Source organism: Balaenoptera physalus (assembly GCF_965194825.1).
Source record: "Balaenoptera physalus genome assembly, chromosome: 16".
Taxonomy (NCBI): domain Eukaryota; kingdom Metazoa; phylum Chordata; class Mammalia; order Artiodactyla; family Balaenopteridae; genus Balaenoptera; species Balaenoptera physalus.
In genome coordinates, this window is record NC_138898.1 from 23,786,294 (window position 1) to 23,807,122 (window position 20,829).

The 20,829-nt window shown below is 42.8% G+C and overlaps 1 protein-coding gene across 1 annotated transcript in view; it reads left to right on the top strand.

Annotated features, from left to right (window-relative positions):
* CPNE1 (copine 1) overlaps window positions 1-20,132 on the top strand; it is a gene marked incomplete at its 3' end in the record, with an annotated part of 30,658 nt that extends 10,526 nt beyond the window's left edge. Inside the window, exons 2-16 of the mRNA XM_082432083.1 lie at window positions 12,930-13,058; window positions 13,157-13,336; window positions 13,490-13,564; window positions 13,663-13,734; window positions 13,874-13,954; window positions 14,124-14,213; window positions 14,331-14,417; window positions 14,549-14,635; window positions 14,729-14,788; window positions 14,868-15,001; window positions 15,108-15,162; window positions 15,415-15,466; window positions 19,341-19,474; window positions 19,625-19,861; window positions 19,998-20,132. Of these exons, the coding sequence (XP_082288209.1) occupies window positions 12,930-13,058; window positions 13,157-13,336; window positions 13,490-13,564; window positions 13,663-13,734; window positions 13,874-13,954; window positions 14,124-14,213; window positions 14,331-14,417; window positions 14,549-14,635; window positions 14,729-14,788; window positions 14,868-15,001; window positions 15,108-15,162; window positions 15,415-15,466; window positions 19,341-19,474; window positions 19,625-19,861; window positions 19,998-20,132 (1,608 nt within the window). The remainder of the gene's footprint in view (window positions 1-12,929; window positions 13,059-13,156; window positions 13,337-13,489; window positions 13,565-13,662; window positions 13,735-13,873; window positions 13,955-14,123; window positions 14,214-14,330; window positions 14,418-14,548; window positions 14,636-14,728; window positions 14,789-14,867; window positions 15,002-15,107; window positions 15,163-15,414; window positions 15,467-19,340; window positions 19,475-19,624; window positions 19,862-19,997) is intronic.
* Window positions 20,133-20,829: the final 697 nt, after the last annotated feature.

The following is a 20,829-nucleotide window of genomic DNA, read 5'->3' on the forward strand; positions in this document are numbered from 1 at the left end:
CCCCAGGGACAGAGGGCAGCGCTCTAAAACTCTGAGGACAGGGAAGTAGTGCTCATTAACCATATTCCTTGAATTCTGTCAAGAGTCCCAGGAACCGCTCCCCAGCAAAAATGTTGACCATTAGGTCACAGAGACTAAGCAAACACCAGCTGTAGAGAAGTGGTTAAATAGCACAGCAGAGCATTGGATTTGGCACCCTAGCTGTTCCGGACATCTGGACTCTGATTTCAGTGACTTAATAGTTTCATGTCATTTTTTCCTAGTCAACTGATGGCCTGCCATTTCATGTTGAGAGAAGGAGGAGGTGACTATTTGGGGAAAATAGAGCTATGACCGGCAAGAGAACATAATTAAATATGGACAGAGTTAAAGATGTTGAATAAGCATAACACATCCCAATATTACAAAATAGCAAGCTATGCTATGTTCAAACAGACTGCTCCTTGGTGTTTGATTCCCTCTCTATTTTGATGCTCTCAGTTTTCCCCTTTTACCTGCTTGTATAGTAAGCCTGCTGGTAACCAGCACTATGAGTTTTACTTAGACTGAAGCCCCCTCACTGCTGTCTCTGTAGCCCTAACCTCCTAATTGGGGTGGGGGGTGGGTGTGAGTTCACTCACAGCTCTTGATTAGTGAAATAAGATTCGTCACTTATGCATTTGTGCTACACATCAAATTTAACAACCACATTGTACTGCAAATCACTTGTTAGTCCTCAAAGAGTGGGAAAGTCTTAAGGGTAAAGAAGTACAGCTACTTAAGGGCTCTTAAATTGTACTAACAGGTGCTGTTGCTAATTTCCTCATTTTTCTTTTGTTCCACACTTCCCCACATGTTGGGTTGCAGTACAGAAAGCGTCATGTCCTTTATACATAATTCCTTTCTGTGGTGTGGGCCCAGCAGGATCCCTTGGCTATAAATCTGGCTTAAGTGGTGGGAAGACAAATGCACCTCTTACTGAAGTAGATGATGCTAATTACCTTTGCTTCTGTGACCGCTGAATTGACAGGTTGGAATTGGAAACATCTGTTGCCTCCAAACTTTTAAGAGAATTTCACATGGTTATACAGCTTAGCGATAGCTGTAACCCATGCTAATTAAATGTTTTGAGCGGTGTTGTGCACCTAGCACTTAACACATTATGTTGGAAAAGGAAGTAAAAAAAAAAAGCCTGTTCTTCAAGACTTTAAAGTCCTAAATGATACAAGTAAGTGCTCAGTTGTACTTATACATGTTCAGGGTATACTTATGACCCACAGGAACCAGATAAAGGGTTTCCTGGCCAGCTGATGAATGGTCAGACAGAAATAAGTGTAATGGAATCCTTAGGTGTAAGCTGAGGGAAGGTGCGATCTCTAACCAGGGTTCTTGGGGACACAATACTGTTAGTTTAGTAAAATGAAATGATTGTGTGAGGGAGCACAGTAGCAGTATCTAAAGTTGTGCCTGTCCTGAAAGCACTTAAAGTTGTCCCATAACAGCATAGCTTGAGGTTCTGGCAGCCTAACTGGTATGACTGAGCTGAATGGTCTACAGAGCAGGTAGGCAGGCAAGGCAAAGGTTGGTTCTAGGGACGTCCTGGCCTAGCAGAGGGATAGAACCTTTTATCTTTTTAATAATCTTTTGACTAGCTGCCAGATAACAAATGCTCTAATACGTTCATAAACAACTCAGAATTAAGTGAATTTCCCCGTCAATTTAACCACGTATATGCATAGTTGTCTACCTGAAATTCATTCCTTTGTGGTTTTAGATCAATTTGATACAGAGTTTTAGCTTTTCTGTATGAAATGTCCACCTTTTGGTTCTTGTTCTTCTAGGCCAACACTGTCCAATATAATTTTCTCCAATGGAAATGTTCTCATGTGCACTAATATGGTAATTAAATTTGAATAGCTGTGTGTGGCTAGTGGCTACTGTATTGAACAGCACAACTGTAGATTCACAATGCAGCAGCAGATTTCCTCTCCCAGGTCTGATCTTTGGAGATCTTGTTAGGCAGCACTATCCAATAGAAATAAGAATCACTTGACGTCATTTAAAATTTTCTAGTAGCCACATTTATAAAAGGTTAAAAGGAACAAATGAAATTTAAGAATACACTTAATACAACATTGTAAAGCAACTACACTCCAATAAAAATTAAAATATATATATATTTTGTTTAACCCAGTAGATCTTAAATGTTACAGTTTCAGCTTATACTCAATATAAGATTATTGAGCTATTTTACATTTTTTTTTTTGTACTAAGTTTTCAAAATTCAGTGTATATTTTACAGCACATTGTGATTCGAACTAAGCGTTATTTCAAGTGCTCAGTAGCTGCATGTGATTAGGGGCTACCCTTTAGGACAGCACAGATTTAGAATATTAGAAAAGTTATTCCCTGCCATTTCTCTCCTAGTTCTGCTGCCTCTTTCAGCTGTTTCTTCACTTTTGGGTATTCAAATTTTGTTGCATTCCTCCTAACCTTTACCCCTCCTGTTGTGTTTGCAGGTTAGTTTTGTTTTGTTTTTGAGAGCTTGCCTCAGTTACCTTTCTTATGGGCAACACTGGAGGTTAACTAGGTGACAGTTTTATATTGTAAAATTACTAATCCTGCACTAGAAGCAGCCACAGAACTAGAATCTCTCCCTTCCACCCTGTACCCCATCCACAGTGGCAAGTGGGCAAATCATTGTGTGTCTGTAACGTAGTGTCTTTATTTTTGAAATCCTCTGTCTTTAATTTCTGAACTTCCCTAACAATGAATTCTGAAGATCAACCCATCTTAAGATCTCCCATGTATCCCAAGTAAATTTATTCCAGTGAGGGGGCTTGCATTATCAGCAGTAGGTTGGTTTCTTTTCCAGGGGCTCTGGTCTGCTGCTTTTGTTCATGAACTCAACACCTTTTGTGCCATTGGTCACACTGCACACTGGAGATGCACAAGTTCTTGTTGATGCCCTTGCCCTGGAGATGGTAAGGAAGGTGGTCCAGTACTGTTGTCTTAGACACTCTGCAGGCAATAGAGAGGCAGGTGTCTCATTTAAAGAACATAGATTAAATATATAGATTCCACCAGGGCAGGATGAGGGCAAAGGTGGCTGCCCAGTAGGTGTTCTTTGAAAATTTTGGTATAGTCACATTTTCTACTTTATTTGCTGTATTTGTGCTTGTTATTTGAAGTTTATTCCTTTGATTCCTTTGCCTTGGCAGACGAGTAGGGAGAATGTGTGGTGGGTGCAGAATTATTTTTGATCTGTGTGCAAGATTAGTGTAGATCATGGGAAGAGGCCACATGAGCCTCATTGCTCTTTTAGTGGCCAAGTGGACTTCAGATTGAACTGGATTACAAGGTGTGAGCTGTTGGTAAAATGGATGGAAATCACATCCTTAGGGAAGTGAGTTGTGGTTCATCCAAGTTACTGTGTGTCTCAGGGCTAGTTATTTCGTTTCTCTGTCTTGTAATAATGGGATTAATTAACAATGGGGTTAAATTAGATAATCTCATTATATTCAGTTTTAAATTTCTGTGATTCTGTGAACCCAGCTATTTCATTTCTTTCTGGAAATCTGTAGTTAATTTGAACCTTAAAAGAGAGGCCAATGGAACTAAAAGTTTTGGTCTGGCTACTGCTCGTGATAGCAGTTCCAGACTTAAGCTTGAGAATTTCATTAGGAGAGAAAAGAGGGAAGGGTCTTCATTTCCCTTTTGGGAGGCTGTTCCTTTCCTGCCATTTAGGTCCTCTGGAGCAGGTAGACCGAGGCATTCCTCCTGGGTGTCTTGTCAGCCAACAAGTAGATGATGATACCATACAGTAAAAGGATCTGTTTATGAGCACTGAAGAGAGGAGCAGCTAACACATGTAGGGCACTTATACTGGGTCAGGCAGGGGGCACTTTCCATGGTTAGCCCCATTTAATTCTCAAAATAACCCTCTAAAGTTGGCATTATTATTATCCCCACTTTACAGATGGAGAAATCGAGGCAAAGAGAAGCAAAATAACTTGCCCAAAGTCTCATTGATAAGGGGTGAACAGAGATTATTCAAATCATCATCTGTCTGCATGACTCCAGAGGCAGAGCCCCTCCTTTCCTCAGTTGTTTCCTTCCTCTCCCTGACTTTTGGGGGGGGAGATATGGGAGGCCAGTGGCAGCACTCTTCTGTCATGGGTCCCGAGCTGGCTGGGGAAGGGGCTCCAGCCTTGTGCTGATGCTCCGAATGCTTATTTTGAAGTTAGAAGGTGGCGGCTTTGTTTAAGCACATTCAAAGTCATGAGGGGAAAAATGTCCACTCAGATACAGTTCTATCTTGGTGGAAGGCCATGTGTTCCTTCTTGGTTTGCTTCCTTTCCCATATCTGATTCTCCCCTCAAGCTAGTTTCCCTTTGGAGAGTTGGACACAGGTTGGATTTGTCCATTTTTGGATAAGTCTTTTTGGGATGTTGGAGTTGGATCAGTGGCTTCCAAACTTTTTTGACCATTGTAGAATACAGCGGGATGGGAAACCCTGTGACCATTTACTATACCGTTATTTTCCCACTTTTCACTTTTTGTGTGAACATGCACATTTTAAGCGTCCTAATATTGCCAAATGCTGCATGGCAGCCAGACTTCGTAGTATTATATGGATCTAAATCAAATTATTGCTTAAGATTTTCGCTTATAAACACAATTTTAGTAGCTCTTAGTCAGATGTATGAGTAAAGAATGTGTAATTTTGTAGTAAGGATTTGCATATTTGATTCAGTTCGTGACCTAAGAGGACTGTCCTTGAGGCTGCTGATTTAAATTTGGGGAATTCCTGAGTTACAGAGGGAGAGGCAGGGGTAGAAATACTTCGTCTACCTTCATCATGTCCCTTGAGGCAGAGAGGGAAAAGAAGAGTGGTGGTGATGGGCGTAGTTTGTCTTTTTCAATCTTATGAGAAAAGAGTACTCCGTTGGGTGGTGTTCTCCCCATTGGGAGCTTATGGAGAATTTCCTGATGGGTTTTCAAGATTTGATTCAGCATCTCAGCTGCTCCAGTGTGCCAAGGTAGGCAACAGGAGTGAGAGCGTGGCTTTGGTTTGTGAGTGAGTGATCCTGCCGTACAGATGGGTGCTCTGTTCCTCCTCACAGCCTGGACATGGGGTTGAAGTCTGGTGCCTTGCCTGTTAGGCTTTTGGGAATGGAGGAAGGCAGTGAAACTCCTGAGCGTGAAGGACTGAAGAGTTTCAGCTCAGTTGGCACTGAATTGGATCCAGCTAGATCCAGGAGGAAAGATCTGTTCTTGGATTTATGAAGAGCCAAGATAGAATCTCCCGAGGCAGGAGAGGGGAAGCCAAAGAAAATGAAGGGTGAGTTACTGCCTATTGGCAGAGAGGGAGATTCCCTATCAACAGTCGTGTGCTAGTAAACTGGCTAGCTGGGCGAAGGGAAGCCCTGATTTTTAGCATTCGCCCAATTTCTGTGGTTTAAAACTTAACAAGGCCACCTGCTTACAAAATTCCTTTACAATTCTCTCTTGCAAACTGTACAAGCCTGCTCCGGCACTCTGCTGCAAGCCTCCCTCGGGTGTTTTGAATTCCCATTATGTGCTCAGGTCTGTGCTGTGTGACATAGGAGATACTGAAGCAGCGTCTTTTCTAAAGAAGCTTGTTATTTCATTGACAGGAGCTGGAAACATTGACAGGGTACAGTTGTGGTGTGGCTTGAGTATAGCAGTCCAGAATGAGAAGTTGTTGAGTGCTGGAAAGATCATGAAAAGGGGAGCATTTGAGAGCTAGGCTTGAAGGATAATAATAGCTAACACTTACTGGTAATAATAGTATCAGACTCTGTACTAAGCATCTTGCATACATTATTTATGTCAATCCTTAGAAATAGATAATATCCCCTACTTTACACCTGAGTAAAAATTTTGCCCAAATTACAGAGATAGGACATCATTCTGGTGGGTGTGTAATAGTATCTCATTGTGGCTAGAAAGGAGTAAAGCCAGTACTTGGAGCCTGGTTACTTCACTGCAGAACTCATACTCTTGCCCACTATATCAGATTGCTATTAAATATAAGAAGGGAGGTTCTTTCAGTAGAGAAGGGTGTTAACTACAGTCCAAAGTCTTAAGACTAGGTGGGAGTCAGAATAAGAGTTCTGGTCCTCATTTTACTTAACGATGTATGTCTCCTTAGCCAAATCACTTCTTCCCTCTGTGCCTTGAATTGAGGAACTTGGATAAGATGATCACTCAGTTCCTTTTAATTTCTGACATTTTGTGAATTTTAAGTTATAAAAATGAGAGTGTGTATGTATAGCTTCTTTAAGGAATACTGGAGAAAGTGCCCTGCCAGGGTACGAGGCTTGGGAAGCACTAAGGTTGGCTGGCGATGGGGGTAAGCAGAGGAAAGCCGTCTACAAGGGCTAGTGAAGGGAATGAGACTCCAAGTGGTAGAAAGCAAAAGCAGGAAAGGTTGGTGCTGAATACTCAGTTGTTTCCATTTGCAGTTTCCCAAATGGAAAGATGTGGATTGTGGGTGCAAACAGAGATAACAAGCTAGTCTTTTGTATTGAATGTTCCTGGAAAGCTCACTTCTTGATGGCTTCTGCAGCAGGCCAGGGCTAGATTTGGGTTATTTCTGAGAATCCTTGGATTATCACTCCTTTCTTTTAGCATTAATTCAGCAGTTATTTATAAAGCACCTGCTATGTATGAGTCACTGGAATGGAAATAAGACAGATCTGGTCCATCCCCTATTGAATTTATATAATCTGGTAGGGGAAATAGATAATAAGCAAGTAAGTTACATTTTGATAGGTTTATGAGAAGCTGGGTTTTGTTGGTTTGGAGTCAGGGAAGATCTCTGACTTCAACATAGAAAGGAGATCAGAAGGGACTGAGAGTGGAAATGGGGAGACCAGAAGGAGACTATTACAGACATCCAGGCAAGATACACTGATTCAAAAGAGAGTGCACAAAGACCTGGCGAGTATTAGCCAGATCTCTCTTACAAAAATAAATGAAAAAAATTTCTGAGACTCCTTTTATTGAGTCACTTAAATGTAATAGTTAATAAACTTTTGTAAAGCTCCAGTCCTATAAAGGATGCTGAAAATCCCATGAGATTAATGACACTAGATGAAAGGTAAATGAGGCTGGTGTAAAGTATGTAGCTGTTAAAGGGATAGGGGACAGAAGAGTGACATGAACTAGTTTTAATTACAGAAGATTTCCAAACAGGTAGGTTTGGAGGTAAATTTTAAAAGAGATAAATAGGATTTAGGAGATATTAATAATCCCATGCATTAGATGATTTAAAGGGAATATGACTCAAAGGATAGAAAACTGCACATTATAAAGATTTGCTTATAAGAGTCACTAATTCCAATGAGAAAGTAAAAGTCAGATTTGTGAAAAAACAAAACTGTAGTTATCCAGGAAGCTCTGACCTCTCAGAATGAAATCTAGCCCCATGTGCTCCTGAGGCATATGTGGGCCCACAGCATTCTGGTTGGGGTTTTAGTCTGGGCAGAGAAGAAACTGAAAAAAGATAGAATAGGACCAGCTGTGGAGAAAGTGGTAGAAATGGTAACAGACTAGAAAAGAATAGTCTATCAGACATAGAGGCCTAGCACAGGAGGAAGCTCCTGACCCTCTGCATATATTTGGCCCCTACCAAAAGCATCTCTTTCTGGGATATTTCAGAAGTTATGGAGTGAGGGGAAGGGTAGCAGCTCCAGTTGTTGCCTGTAATCTTACCACCACAGTTAATTACTGCTAATGCTCTCATAGGTCACAACTTTTTTTTTTCTTTTTGGCCGTGCTGCGCAGTATGTGGGATCAGGGATCAAACCCGTGCCCCCTGCAGTGGAAGCTCGGAGTCTTAACCACTGGACCACCAGGGAAGGCCCACAACAAAGTCTTTATCAGGGATAAACCTGTAGTCCTCCACTTAAATTTTTCCCCAACATTTTATTATGAAAACTTTCAACATACAGAAAAGTTGAAAAAATGATACAGTGAATTCCCATATATCCACCATTTAGATTCTACAGTTTATATTTTCCTATATTTGTTTTACCACATCTATCCATTCAGCAAACCATTTTAATTTTTGGTGCATTTCAAAGAAGTTGCGAGCATCAGCACACTTCACCCATAAACATTTCAGTATGCCTTATCCTGAGCTGAATGTTTGTTTATGGGTTTGGGGAAGGGGTTGATAAAATTTACATGCAGTAGGATGTATATACCTTAAGTGTACCATTGGATGAAAATCACAAATTCACCTGTGACTCACATTCCTACCTAGGTAAAGGACTTTCACATTCTCCCTAGAGTTCTCTTCTGCCTCTTCGCAGTTAATACCTCCCCCTCCCCTGGGGAACAGGGGAAGAACAACCACTATTCTGAATTTTTTCACCATAGATTAGTTTTGCCTGTCATAAAACTTTATAAAGTGTAACTATGCATTTTATGCTTCAGGTTCATCCATGTTGCAGATATTAATAGTTTGTTTCTTCTTTTGCTGAGTAGTTTTCTATTACATATACAAACATATTATGGTTTGTTTATCCATTCTCATATTGATGGACAACTGGGCTGTTTCAGATTTTTAGCTATTATGAATAAAGCTGCCATGAACATTCATGTACAAATCTTTTTGTGAACATAATGTTTTTATTTATTTTGGATAAAAATCTAGAGTGTAATTGCTCTCGGGCTAGGTATACGTTTGGTTTTCTAATAAGCTGCCAGACCGTCAAAATGGTACACTTAGTGCCTTCACTAACAACGTATGAGAATTCCACATCCTTGCCAACATTTGATGGTGTCAGTTTTTTACTTTTAGCCATTGTGATGGGTATGTAGTAGTATCTCGTGGTTTTAATTTGTATTTCCTTGATAACTAGTGCTATTGATCACTTCCTTTGATTATTTCCAATTCATATGTTTTCCTTTATGAAGTATCAGATCAGTTTTTTGCCCATTTTTTAATTGACTATCATTTAGCATTGAATTCTAGGAGTCCTGCATTTAAATTTTAAAGCTTAGTTGTAGAAGAGTACAACTTCTGCATTACTGCTGGACATTAGTTCAAATGGAAAAGGCATGAAGGTTTGAGTTGAGCAGAAGCACATTTACCATTTATTCAGTAAATGGTTATGAGTACCAACTAAGCACTAGTATTAGGGATATAGAAATAATACCTAGCCCTAGTTCCAAGGAGCCAAGATTATGAGGGTAGACAGACAAAAGTAAAAATTCTGATGTAGTGGTTTCACCATTAAGTCACTAAATATTTACTGAGTACCTACTATAGGATAGGTACTGTTGTAGGTATTGTACATGTAGAGGTAGGCGAACCAGACATAGTTCCTACTCTAATACAGCTTATTTGTTTTCTGGAGTGTATGTGGGGGAAGACAGTGCAGAGCCCCTGAGATGGGGAATGAGATTGATGTTGAGTGTATGTGGATCAGAAATGAAACCTGGCTGGAACGTACTTGCATGACTAGATGATTAGTTAGGTGAGGGTCAGGTCTTGCAGGGCTTTGTAGACCATGGTAAGAACTTTGGATTTTATTTTGAGTGTTTTGGGAAGCCATTCCCGAGTTTTAAGCAGAGAAGCGGCATGAGCTGGTTTCTGTTTGGCTAATAAACGCTGTGAGTGTGTGTGTGTGTGTCCGTGCGCATGCACGTGCATGTGCACACACACACATACAGAAAAACTGGTGAAGAGACCACTGCAGTCATCCAGAGGAGAGATAAATCCAACCTGGGGAAGGTGGCCAAGACTTCATATAAGAATAATGTCACAGCATAACCATGGATGACAAGGCATTTGCTAGGCAGAAAAGTCAGAGGTATCAGCGTGTGTTGTGTGTGTGTGTTTGAGAAACGAGAAATAGCTTTGGATGACTAGTTGGGTGGATGGTGGAACAACAGGAGGTAGAACAGTCTAAGAAGGGCTTTGAAGGTTGAATTACAGATGCAGGGTCATCGTATTAGACAATTACTTAGTTCTCTATAGATGGGCCTTCTGGAGTTGTGCCACAAGGTGGCCATGCTAGGGAGTTAGGCTTTGAACCTAAGGGCCATGAGCAGCTATACAGGGCTTCTAGTTAGAGTAGAGATTTTCTGGAAGCTGGCTTCAAGGATGACTAGGTAAGGCATTGGTAAGGATGAAAAACCAGGGAGGAGGCAAGAAACAATGGGGCCTGAAGTTAGGTAGAAGTTGTTGACGTGAAGGTATAGAGGCTTTGGGGTTAGAATGAATTGTCATGAGGACATGAGGTGTGGATTAGGGCAAAAAGCTAATGAGTCCCTTTAAAAAATACAAAACAAACAGTATAAAATATTGAAACAATACAGAAGTGTATAAGAGTGTGTAAAATTCTCACCTTTATTCCATTCCTCTGAGGTGTACCTAAAAGTTGCATTTATTTGGTGCGTCTTCCATTTTTTGTGTGTATTTATTTTGTATATGTATTTAAATCTGTTGTATATACACATACAATTGAAGTTTAAAATGGGGTTATACTCTTCTTACCATTTTTTTGCAACTTTATTTTTTCATATGATACCAATATACTTCTGCCTTAATTGTTTATTTACCCGCTACGTGGCATGCCATTGACTAAGTACCGTAATTTACTTAGTCACCACCTAATTGATAGACCTTTAAGTGGTCTCAGGTTTTTTACTGTTCTGAGCAATGGTGAAATGATCATTCTTCTTTATTTGTCTCTGTACTTTGCAAACACTGCCTGAGAGAATGTGTGAGGTGAGAAGCATGGAGTCAGATTATGACGGGGGAAGTTGTGGTTCTGTTCCCTCAGGAGTATGTATTGTATTGTGCTCTGGATCTGTCCTTGGGGAACCTCCAAAGCAGTGATCAGGCTGGTCAGAAGTCTAAAAGCCACATTCTAGTGGCAATATTCAAAAGAACTGGGGCTATTTCTCCAGATTTTAGCTTGCGGTTCACTGCTTCCAGGTATCAGATGGTTCTCAGAGGGAGACGGAATAAGGCTTTCTTGTCGAATTTTAGATGGGAAGAAATAGGAATAATGTGTAGAAGTGAGAATTCAACAGACTTGGGTTAGTTTGGGTAGGACTTTATGGAGCAGGACTTTCTGATGATTGGATTATAAGAGTGGTGGGTTTTCCATCATTAGATGCATTCAAGTAGAGACTGAGGTGCTATGGAGGGGGCAGTATGTGAAGCAAGTTGAACTCTAAGAATCATTCCAATTTTGGTTGATAACAGCATTCAAGACAGAGACCATGAGGCACTAAGATGGGAACAGCACTAACTGGGCTGGGTTGGGAGAGGGATTGACTGAGGGTCAGTTTAGGGGAGGCTGAGGCTGGAGGCGTCCTGGGGTATAGTGCTGGGAAACCTGGAATACTGAGTGAAGCCGGGTGAGAGATCTGACCTCGTCTGCACTCTTGGTACAGATGGTCTGCAGGCGTATCGGTCGGGGGGACATAGGGTTAGTGAGGAGTCTGAGGATAACTGTTATGGTGACTTAGGAGGTGGGGTTTATATGGGAGTCATGGTGATCCATGCAAGAAGATAGTGTTTCTAGCAAAGGGAATGGATGAATTGGAGAAGCTTGGTGCTGTTTGATTGCCAGTCAGTTTGGAGATGGCTAAGCTGGGAGCAGAGGCTGGAGATGGCCTTTTGGATTTCATGCAGCAAATATTTATTAGGTGCTTGAGACAGAGCAGTGAATAGAACAGACAGATACCCCTTCCCTCATGGAGTTTACATTCTGGTGGGGAAGACAAATTACATAAATATATATAGTATATTAGACAGTGATAAATGCTAAAGAGAAAAAACAGGAAATGGGTATGTGTGTATCAGTGGTAGTAGGGTTGAAATTTTAGAGTGTCCAGAAAAGGAGAACCTTTTCCTTCAAACTGGAGAAGATGATTTTGAATAGAGACCTAGAGAGAATGTGAGGGAACAGCAAGCCGTGTGGGTTATATGAGGGAAGAAAATTCTAGGCATTGAGGTAGAAACAAGCATATTTGAGGAATGACAAGCAGACCTGTGTTGCCAGAATGGAGTGAGCAAGAAGGTGTTAGGAGATCAAGTTAGAGAGATCTAGATCTTTCAAAACCTTGTAGGCCAATGCAGAGTTTGGATTTTTTTCTAAGCAATGGGAAATCATTATTGGGTTTGGGTAGAGGTATGACATGACCTATGTTTTAACAGGATCACCCTGGTTGCTGTATTGAGAGTAGCCTGTTGGTGTGAGGATGAGGGAGTAGAGGTGAGGATGGCATAGGATAAGGGAGACCTGTTAAAAGAAGGTAATGCAATAAGCCTGGTGAGAGATGATGATGGCTTGGGACTAGGTAGTGCAAATAGTGAGGAGTTGGACCTGAACAGCTGATTATAGGCTAGGAGAATCAGTGTGGGGATCATAACTCTGCCTCAAGATGTAGGGCCCCAGGGTTAGTGGGAAATCATTGGAGGAAGAGACTTTGGGGAGCAGAATCTGGATCATGGTTGTATTTGGGGCAATATTGGGCTTGGAACTTGGATTAGGGTCTGGTCTGGGGCCAGTAAAGGCATCAGAGTGAGATTCATTGGTCTGTGAGAAGATCAGGGTTAGAGTCTGGGTCTGGGGAGCATTATTAGGATTGGGACCAATTTTGGGCTGAGGACTAGTTTGGGGTCAAAGTTGTTGATGGAGGCCAGTACACTTTTTCTGCATCTTTCCGTCATATTCTTGGACCAGGGTTGGTTGTAACCACCATCTCCCATCCCATTGAGCTTACCCAGGGGGATTGGAGGAGTATGGACGCTATAGGGCCTTCTCTTCCTTGGGTGTCATGGGGGTAGACACAGGCTCAGCCCTGCCTGGTTGAAGCCAGCTGACTTTACAAGTTGGGACCTACAGTCAGGGAAGGGTGAGGAAGGTGCTTGATTCAGGTCTTTTTCCCCCCAGATGGCCCACTGCGTGACCTTGGTTCAGCTGTCCATTTCATGTGACCACCTCATTGACAAGGATATCAGCTCCAAGTCTGACCCACTCTGCGTCCTTTTACAGGATGTGGGAGGGGGCAAATGGGCTGAGGTGAGAAGGACTATGGGGGATAAAGTTGTGGAGGGAGGCTAGGACTGTTTTGGGTTGGAAGGTGCATGACTGTGATGCTTATTGGCTTCTGCCCACAGCTTGGCCGGACTGAGCGAGTACGGAACTGCTCGAGCCCTGAGTTCTCCAAGACTCTGCAGCTTGAGTACCACTTTGAAACAGTCCAGAAGCTCCGATTTGGCATCTATGACATAGACAACAAGACACCTGAGCTGGGGGATGATGACTTCCTAGGAGGGGCTGAGTGTTCCCTAGGACAGGTATGCAGAGCCAGGGATTAGAATCCTTCAGACACAGGTTAAGTAAGAGCGCTGTCAGATAAACCAGACTGCTTGGAACTTGGAGGTTGGGGTCAAACAGAACCTAGCCTTGTCTGAGACCTTGGTACCCCACCCACCCCTGCTCTGCCCCAGGTTGTGTCCAGTCGGATACTAACTCTACCCTTGATGCTGAAGCCTGGAAAACCTGCTGGGCGAGGGACCATCACGGTAAGGAGGAACTCTGCTGGGGTTTGTGGGTGGTTGTGTACTTATATCCATGAGGAATTCATGAGATGATACAGTCTCCTGCTTCTTCCCCTACCTAGGTCTCAGCTCAGGAGCTGAAGGATAGTCGTGTAGTGACCATGGAGGTGGAGGCCAGAAACCTAGATAAGAAGGTGTGTGTGGAAGGAGGCCCTGGAGGTTCAAGAATTAAGCGGACAGGGATGGTGTGTTGGAGGGGGAAGGGTGGGAAGGTCTTTCATAGTGGTTGTCAGGTGCCTTGAGTCTTAACTGTGGTCTCTCTGATATTGACAGGACTTCCTGGGAAAATCGGATCCGTTCTTGGAGTTTTTCCATCAGGGTGATGGGAAATGGCACCTGGCATACAGATCTGAGGTGTGAGACCCCTGGGATTGGGTATGATGGGGTAGGAGAGAATCTCCTGGGGCTTGTGATTACCAGGGTTTGGAGCACAGGGCTAAAGAGTCTGCATATGGGTAGGAAGAATGGCAGCTCCCCACATGCCAACGCAGAGCTCACTAGAGGCCTTGCCCTCCACCTTCAGGTCATCAAGAACAACCTGAACCCTACTTGGAAGCGCTTCTCTGTTCCCCTTCAACATTTCTGTGGGGGAGACCCTAGCACACCCATCCAGGTGAGGAGCTTGCCTCCTGAGTGGACTGAGCAGGGGCAGAGAGCCTGGGGAGGGATTTATTCTCACCTGCCACCTGCCTCCTGGTCTTTATATACATACACACACCTTCCCTCCTAGGTGCGATGCTCAGATTATGACAGTGATGGTTCACATGACCTCATTGGTACCTTCCATACCAGCTTGGCCCAGCTGCAAGCAGTCCCAGTGAGTGCTGGCTCAGGGGTATTGAGGTGGGCCTAGGGACTGCAGCTCCAGGAAGAGAGGGAGGGCAGGGCAGCTCCAATCCTGGCTAATGCTCTAGAAGTTTCCTACTCTAATTTTTCTTTCCTTACCAGGCTGAGTTTGAATGCATCCACCTCGAGAAACAGCAGAAAAAGAAAAGCTACAAGAACTCTGGAACCATCTGTGTCAAGATTTGTCAGGTGAGACAATAGGCCATGTGACCCAGTCTCTAACTTTTAAGCTCCATGACCCCAACCCCTTCACTCCAGCTATGACCCTGGTTTCATCTACAGGTAGAAACAGAATATTCATTCTTGGACTATGTGATGGGAGGCTGTCAAATCAACTTCACTGTAAGTTGCTTCATCAGGGGCAAGAGAACAGATCCAGGGCTCAAGGTGGCCTTCAGCTCCCCTCCTCCCCTCCTCCCAGGTGGGCGTGGACTTCACGGGCTCCAATGGAGACCCTTCCTCACCTGATTCCCTGCACTACCTGAGCCCAACAGGGGTCAACGAGTACCTGACAGCACTGTGGAGTGTGGGCAGCGTGGTTCAGGACTATGATTCGTAAGTAACTTTGTCTCTTGCCCTGTCCCCACTCCCTGCAGATGCTTTAGCCTCTGGGCTCATGGTCCTCTCACTGCTTCTTCCCCCATTCACTGTCTTCCCACAGGGACAAGCTGTTCCCAGCATTTGGATTTGGGGCCCAGGTACCCCCTGACTGGCAGGTGAGTGTTTTCTTCCCCTCCCCTACTCCTGTTTTTAGTTTCAGAGTCCTGATTTTGGGGGATGTGGTAAACTTGCTGCTTGGCACCCAGCTTTATGAGGAGTTGCAGGGATGTATCCTTACAGGCATGTATGTAACAAATGCTCAGGACTAAATACCTCCTGTATGTTGCTTGGTATATACCATAATGCCCTTTTTCTTAGCACAAAAGTGGTCATGGGGAAAGAACCTCATTTTTTTTTCTTGCCCTCAGGTCTCCCATGAATTTGCCTTGAACTTCAACCCTAATAACCCCTACTGTGCAGGTAAGTCCCCGATCCTCCAGCGTAAGGTATATCTGTCCATATCTAGAGAGGCAAGGGAGAATGGGAGTGGGGAGATAGACACCTGACTCCATTGGCCAGAGGAGTGGATTTTAGAGCTAGGCCTCTGGAGTCAAATCTTCATCCTGCTACTTGCTAATCATATGACTTGGGGCCAGTTGCTTAGCTTCCGTGTGCTTTGGCTTCATAATAAGACTAAATATTATAGGATATTGAATATTTAAGAAGATGCATATAAAGTTTGAAGCAGTAAGCCTGGCACATACTAAGTGTTCTCTAAACTATGATAGCTGTTATATTATCATTATTATCTTTGCCTAGAAGCTCACAGGGCATCAGTGGAAGCCTTGGTGCCTCCCTGCAGCTCTATTCAGGGTACTTTTTGCCCCACACTCTTTTGTCTAGAGAGGGCCAAACCCAGTGTTTCCCTAGCACCCACACAAGAGCAACAAGCTGAAGTGGAAAACTTGACCTGACTTGATTTGACCTGGGTTTTTATTTTTGACATGGGTTCAGACTTAGAGAAAAGTTGCAAGAATAGTTACAGGGATTCAGGTCACTGGGGATCAGGGGTCAGGGCCTGGGTCACAGGGGCTGTTGTTTACGTTCATCCAGATTCCTCAGACATGGACATTTTACCACATTTGCTGTGTCATTCTCTCTCTCACTCAGATTTTCTCTCTTCCTCCTCTTTCTCTCTCTGTCTCTCTATTTTTTTTCCAGAAATGTTTGAGAACTGTGGTGAATAATCCCTGCCCCAAGTTTGCCTCCATGGCCCCATCAACTTTGCACTCATCATCATCCTCATGGCCCTTTATCCCTGAATACTTCAGTGTTCCCTAAAATCAAAGACATTCTCTTACATAACCACAGTGCAATTCTCAAAATCAGGAAATTAACATCAATACAATACTATTACCCAATCTATAAAATTTATTCAAAATTTTCCAGTTGTCCTCTCTTTTATAGCAAAAGAAAATCTTGGATCACACATTTCATTCAGTTGTCTTCCAGAGTTCTTCATGTCTTTCATGATATTGACATTTTTTAAGATGAAAGGCCAGATCATTTGTAGAATGTCCTTCAGTTTGGGTTTACCTGATATTTCCTCATAATTAGATTCAAATTATGCATTTTTGGCAGAATACCACAGAAGCCATGCTGTGTGTTCAAGAGGCACATGATGTTGATTTATCCTCTTACCAGTCATATTAACTTTGATCACTTGGTTAAGGTAGAGTCTACCAGGTTTCTCTACTATACAAGTACTGTTTTTTTCTTTATATGTAATCAAAAAAAATTCTTTTTATGAAGTATAGTCGATTTACAATGTTGTGTTAGTTTCCGGTGTACAGCAAAGTGATTCAGTTTATATATATGTATAAATACAGTTTATATACACACACACACACACATATCTTTCTCATATTTTCCATTATGGTTTATTACAGGATATTGAATATAGTTCCCTGTGTTACACAGTAGGACCTTGTTGTTTATCTATTTTATGTATAGTAATTTGTATCTGCTAATCCCAAACTCCTAATTGATCCCTCCCCTATCCCCTTTCCCCTTTGTTAACCATAAATTTGTTTTCTATGTCTGTGAGTCTGTTTCTGTTTTGTACATAAGTTCATTTGTATCATATTTTAAAATATTTCACTTTTTATTTATTTATTTGGTTGCGCTGGGTCTTAGTTGCAGCAGGTGGGCTCCTTAGTTGCAGCTCGCGGGCTCCTTAATTGTGGCCACCAGGCTCCTTAGTTGTGGCATGCGAACTCTTAGTTGCGGCATGCATGTGGGATCTAGTTCCCTGACCAGGGATCGAACCCAGGCCCCCTGCATTGGGAGCTCAGAGTCTTAACCACCGTGCCACCAGGGAAGTCCCTGTATCATATTTTAGATTCCACATATGAGTGGTATCATATGGTATTTGTCTTTATCTTTCTGACTGACTTAGTGTGATAATCTCTAGGTCCATCCATGTTGCTGCAAATGGCAGTATTTCACTCCTTTTTATGGCTGAGTAGTATTCCACTGTATGTGCATGTATGTGTGTGTGTATCACGTCTTTTTTTAAATTCTAATTTTTAATCATTTTTAATTTTTTAATTTATTTTTATTTTTTGGCCATGCTGCGTGGCATGCGGGATCTTAGTTCCCCGACCAGGGATCAAACCCATGCCCCCTGCAGTGGAAGCACAGAGTCCTAACCACTGGACCACCAGGGAATTCCGTGCATTTCTCTAATAATTAGCAATGTTGAGCATCTTTTCATGTGCCTATTAGCCATCTGTATGTCTTCTTTTTTTTTTTTTTTTTAAATAAATGTATCTATTTTTATTTTTGGCTGCATTGGGTCTTCGTTGCTGCATGTGGGCTTTCTCTAGTTGTGGCAAGCAGGGGCTACTCTTCGTTGCGGTGTGCGGGCTTCTCATTGCGGTGGCTTCTCGTTGTGGAGCACGGGCTCTAGGCGTGCAGGCTTCAGTAGTTGTGGCTCGTGGGCTCTAGAGCACAGCCTCAGTAGTTGTGGTGCATGGGCTTAGTTGCTTCACGGCATGTGGGATCTTCCCGGACCAGGGCTCGAACCAGTATCCCCTGCATTGGTAGGCGGATTCTTAACCACTGTGCCACCAGGGAAGTCCCTGTATGTCTTCTTTAAAGAAGTGTCTGTTTAGGTCTTTTGCCCATTTTTCGATTGGGTTGTATATGCTGTTCGATTGGGTTGTATATGCTGTTTGTATATTTTAGAGATTAATCCCTTGTCGGTCGCATCATTTCCAAATATTTTCTCAGAGTCTGTAGGTTGTCTTTTCATTTTGTTTATGGTTTCCTTTGCTGTACAGAAGCTTGTAAGTTTGATTAGGTCTCATTTGTTTATTTTTGCTTTTATTTCTATTTCCTTGGGAGTCTGACCTAAGAAAACATTGGTACAATTTATGTCAGAGAATGTTTTGCCTATGTTCTTTTTAGGAGTTTTACGGTGTCATGTCTTATATTTAAGTCTTTAAGCTGTTTTGAGTTTATTTTTGTGTATGGTGTGAGAGAGTGTTCTAACTTCATTGGTTTGCACGCGGCCGTCCAGCTTTCCCAACAGCACTTACTGAAGAGACTGTCTTTTCTCCATTGTATATTCTTGCCTCCTTTATCAAAGGTAATTGACCATAGGTGTGTGGGTCTGTTTCTTTTCCTTTTAATTAATAATTAGTAAGTATTCTTTGGGAGGATACTTTGAGGCTGTATAAATATCCAGTCACTCATCAATTTTTACCCTCTAGTTTTAGAATCCATTGATGATCCTTGCCTGAATCAATTATCTCTGATTGTCAAATGATTCTATAATTTCTCCTTCTACATTTATTAAGGAAGAACTTTTCCTTCTCTCCCATTATTTAATATCTCTGTGGATTCTTATTTTATTAAGTGGGTTATAATCTGATGCTCTCAGCACTCCTAGATTTGTTCAGGGGATTCCCCCTAATCTGGGTTTTAATTCAAGCTGTGATTTAGGGCATGTGCCTTTCCTCTCTTTGGCCTTAATTTTCTCATCTGTAGGAGAGGGTTAAGAGCTGTGGGTTCCTAGAGGGGTGGGATAGGGAGGGTGGGAGGGAGGGAGATGCAAGAGGGAAGAGATATGGGAACATATGTATATGTATAACTGATTCACTTTGTTATAAAGCAGAAACTAACACACACACACAGACACACACACACAAAAGAACTGTGGGTTACAGGGCTGATTGAATGAAATGCACCCAGGTTCCTAAATCTCCTTGGCCAGTATAGAGTGATGTCAGGACTGGGTGAACCCTGAGAGGCCCAGTATTTTATGGTATTCTTTGCCTTTCTTCTCTAGGCATCCAGGGCATTGTGGATGCTTACCGCCAGGCCCTGCCCCAAGTTCGGCTCTATGGCCCCACCAACTTTGCACCCATCATCAACCATGTGGCTAGGTTTGCAGCCCAGGCTGCACATCAGAGGACGGCCTCGGTGAGGGTCATGGGAGGTAGTGGGGGGGAGGGGGGACTTGGTCAGGGGCTCCCTTGAGGGCTGTGTAACAGGAGACTTCTTGTCAGTGTGGGAATATGTGGCTGGGATGTTTAGAGGGTCTGCCTCAGTATATGAACGGACTTGTTTTAGCAATACTTCGTGCTGTTGCTGCTGACCGATGGTGCTGTGACAGATGTGGAGGCCACACGTGAGGCTGTGGTTCGTGCCTCCTACCTGCCCATGTCAGTGATCATCGTGGGTGTGGGTGGTGCTGACTTCGAGGCCATGGAGCAGCTGGACGCTGATGGTGGACCCCTGCGTACACGCTCTGGGGAGGCAGCTGCTCGTGACATAGTGCAGTTTGTGCCCTACCGCCGCTTCCAGAATGTGAGTAGGGACAAGCTCGGGGACAGAATAGATCTGGGAGTTCAACCTCCCAGATGTTGGATGTTGGATTTTGAAATATAGACTTGGGGAAGCTGTCATGGGTCATCACTCAACTTGCCCCTCTTCTCCTTGGCAGGCCCCTCGAGAGGCACTGGCGCAGACTGTACTTGCAGAAGTACCCACGCAACTGGTCTCCTACTTCAAGGCCCAAGGTTGGGCCCCATTCAAACCACTTCCACCTGCAGCCAAGGGCCCTGCACAGGTCCCTGAGACTGTGGCCAGTCCTCAGTCCTGTGTTCCTAAGGTCCCCCAACCCTGAACACACATTCCCTAGTGCTAGCATTTTATGTTTTATACTTTTATGTTTACTTTTATACTTGCTATAGCCACTCTTGATCTCACCTGCTTGTCCCTGGAGCCTCTCATTCCATAAAGATCAATGAAGACCACACTTTGCTACCACTCTGTGTTTCTGGGTGGGAATCTGTTATTAGCCACGTTTACTTCTCCTCTCTGAGCTCATTTGTTGACCTTAGGGATTGTTGAGTGAAGGATTCATCTGATACAATAGCCTCACTCAAAGACATTGGGTATTTTATACATTAGAACTTATTGGTGATCTCATTTTTTCTAATGCTTATATATTACTCTGTGTATGAGTGTACTACAGCTTATTTAGCCAATCCCTAATTTATCAAGATTTGGGTCCCTTCTAGTTTTCTTCTGTTATAACAAACAGTGCTGTAAGGAATATCCTTCTACATTTATCTGTGCATTTATAGGAATGTTTCTGAAGGATTTATTCCTACAAGTGATTGAGCAATCAAAAGATAGGAATATTTAACATTTTAATAGATATTGTAAATTGCCTTTCATAACAATTTTTTACCCATTTTGTTAATCTGACAGGCAAAAAAAAATCTCATTTTTAGTTTGAATTTACTTATGAAGGCTATGTATCATTTTAT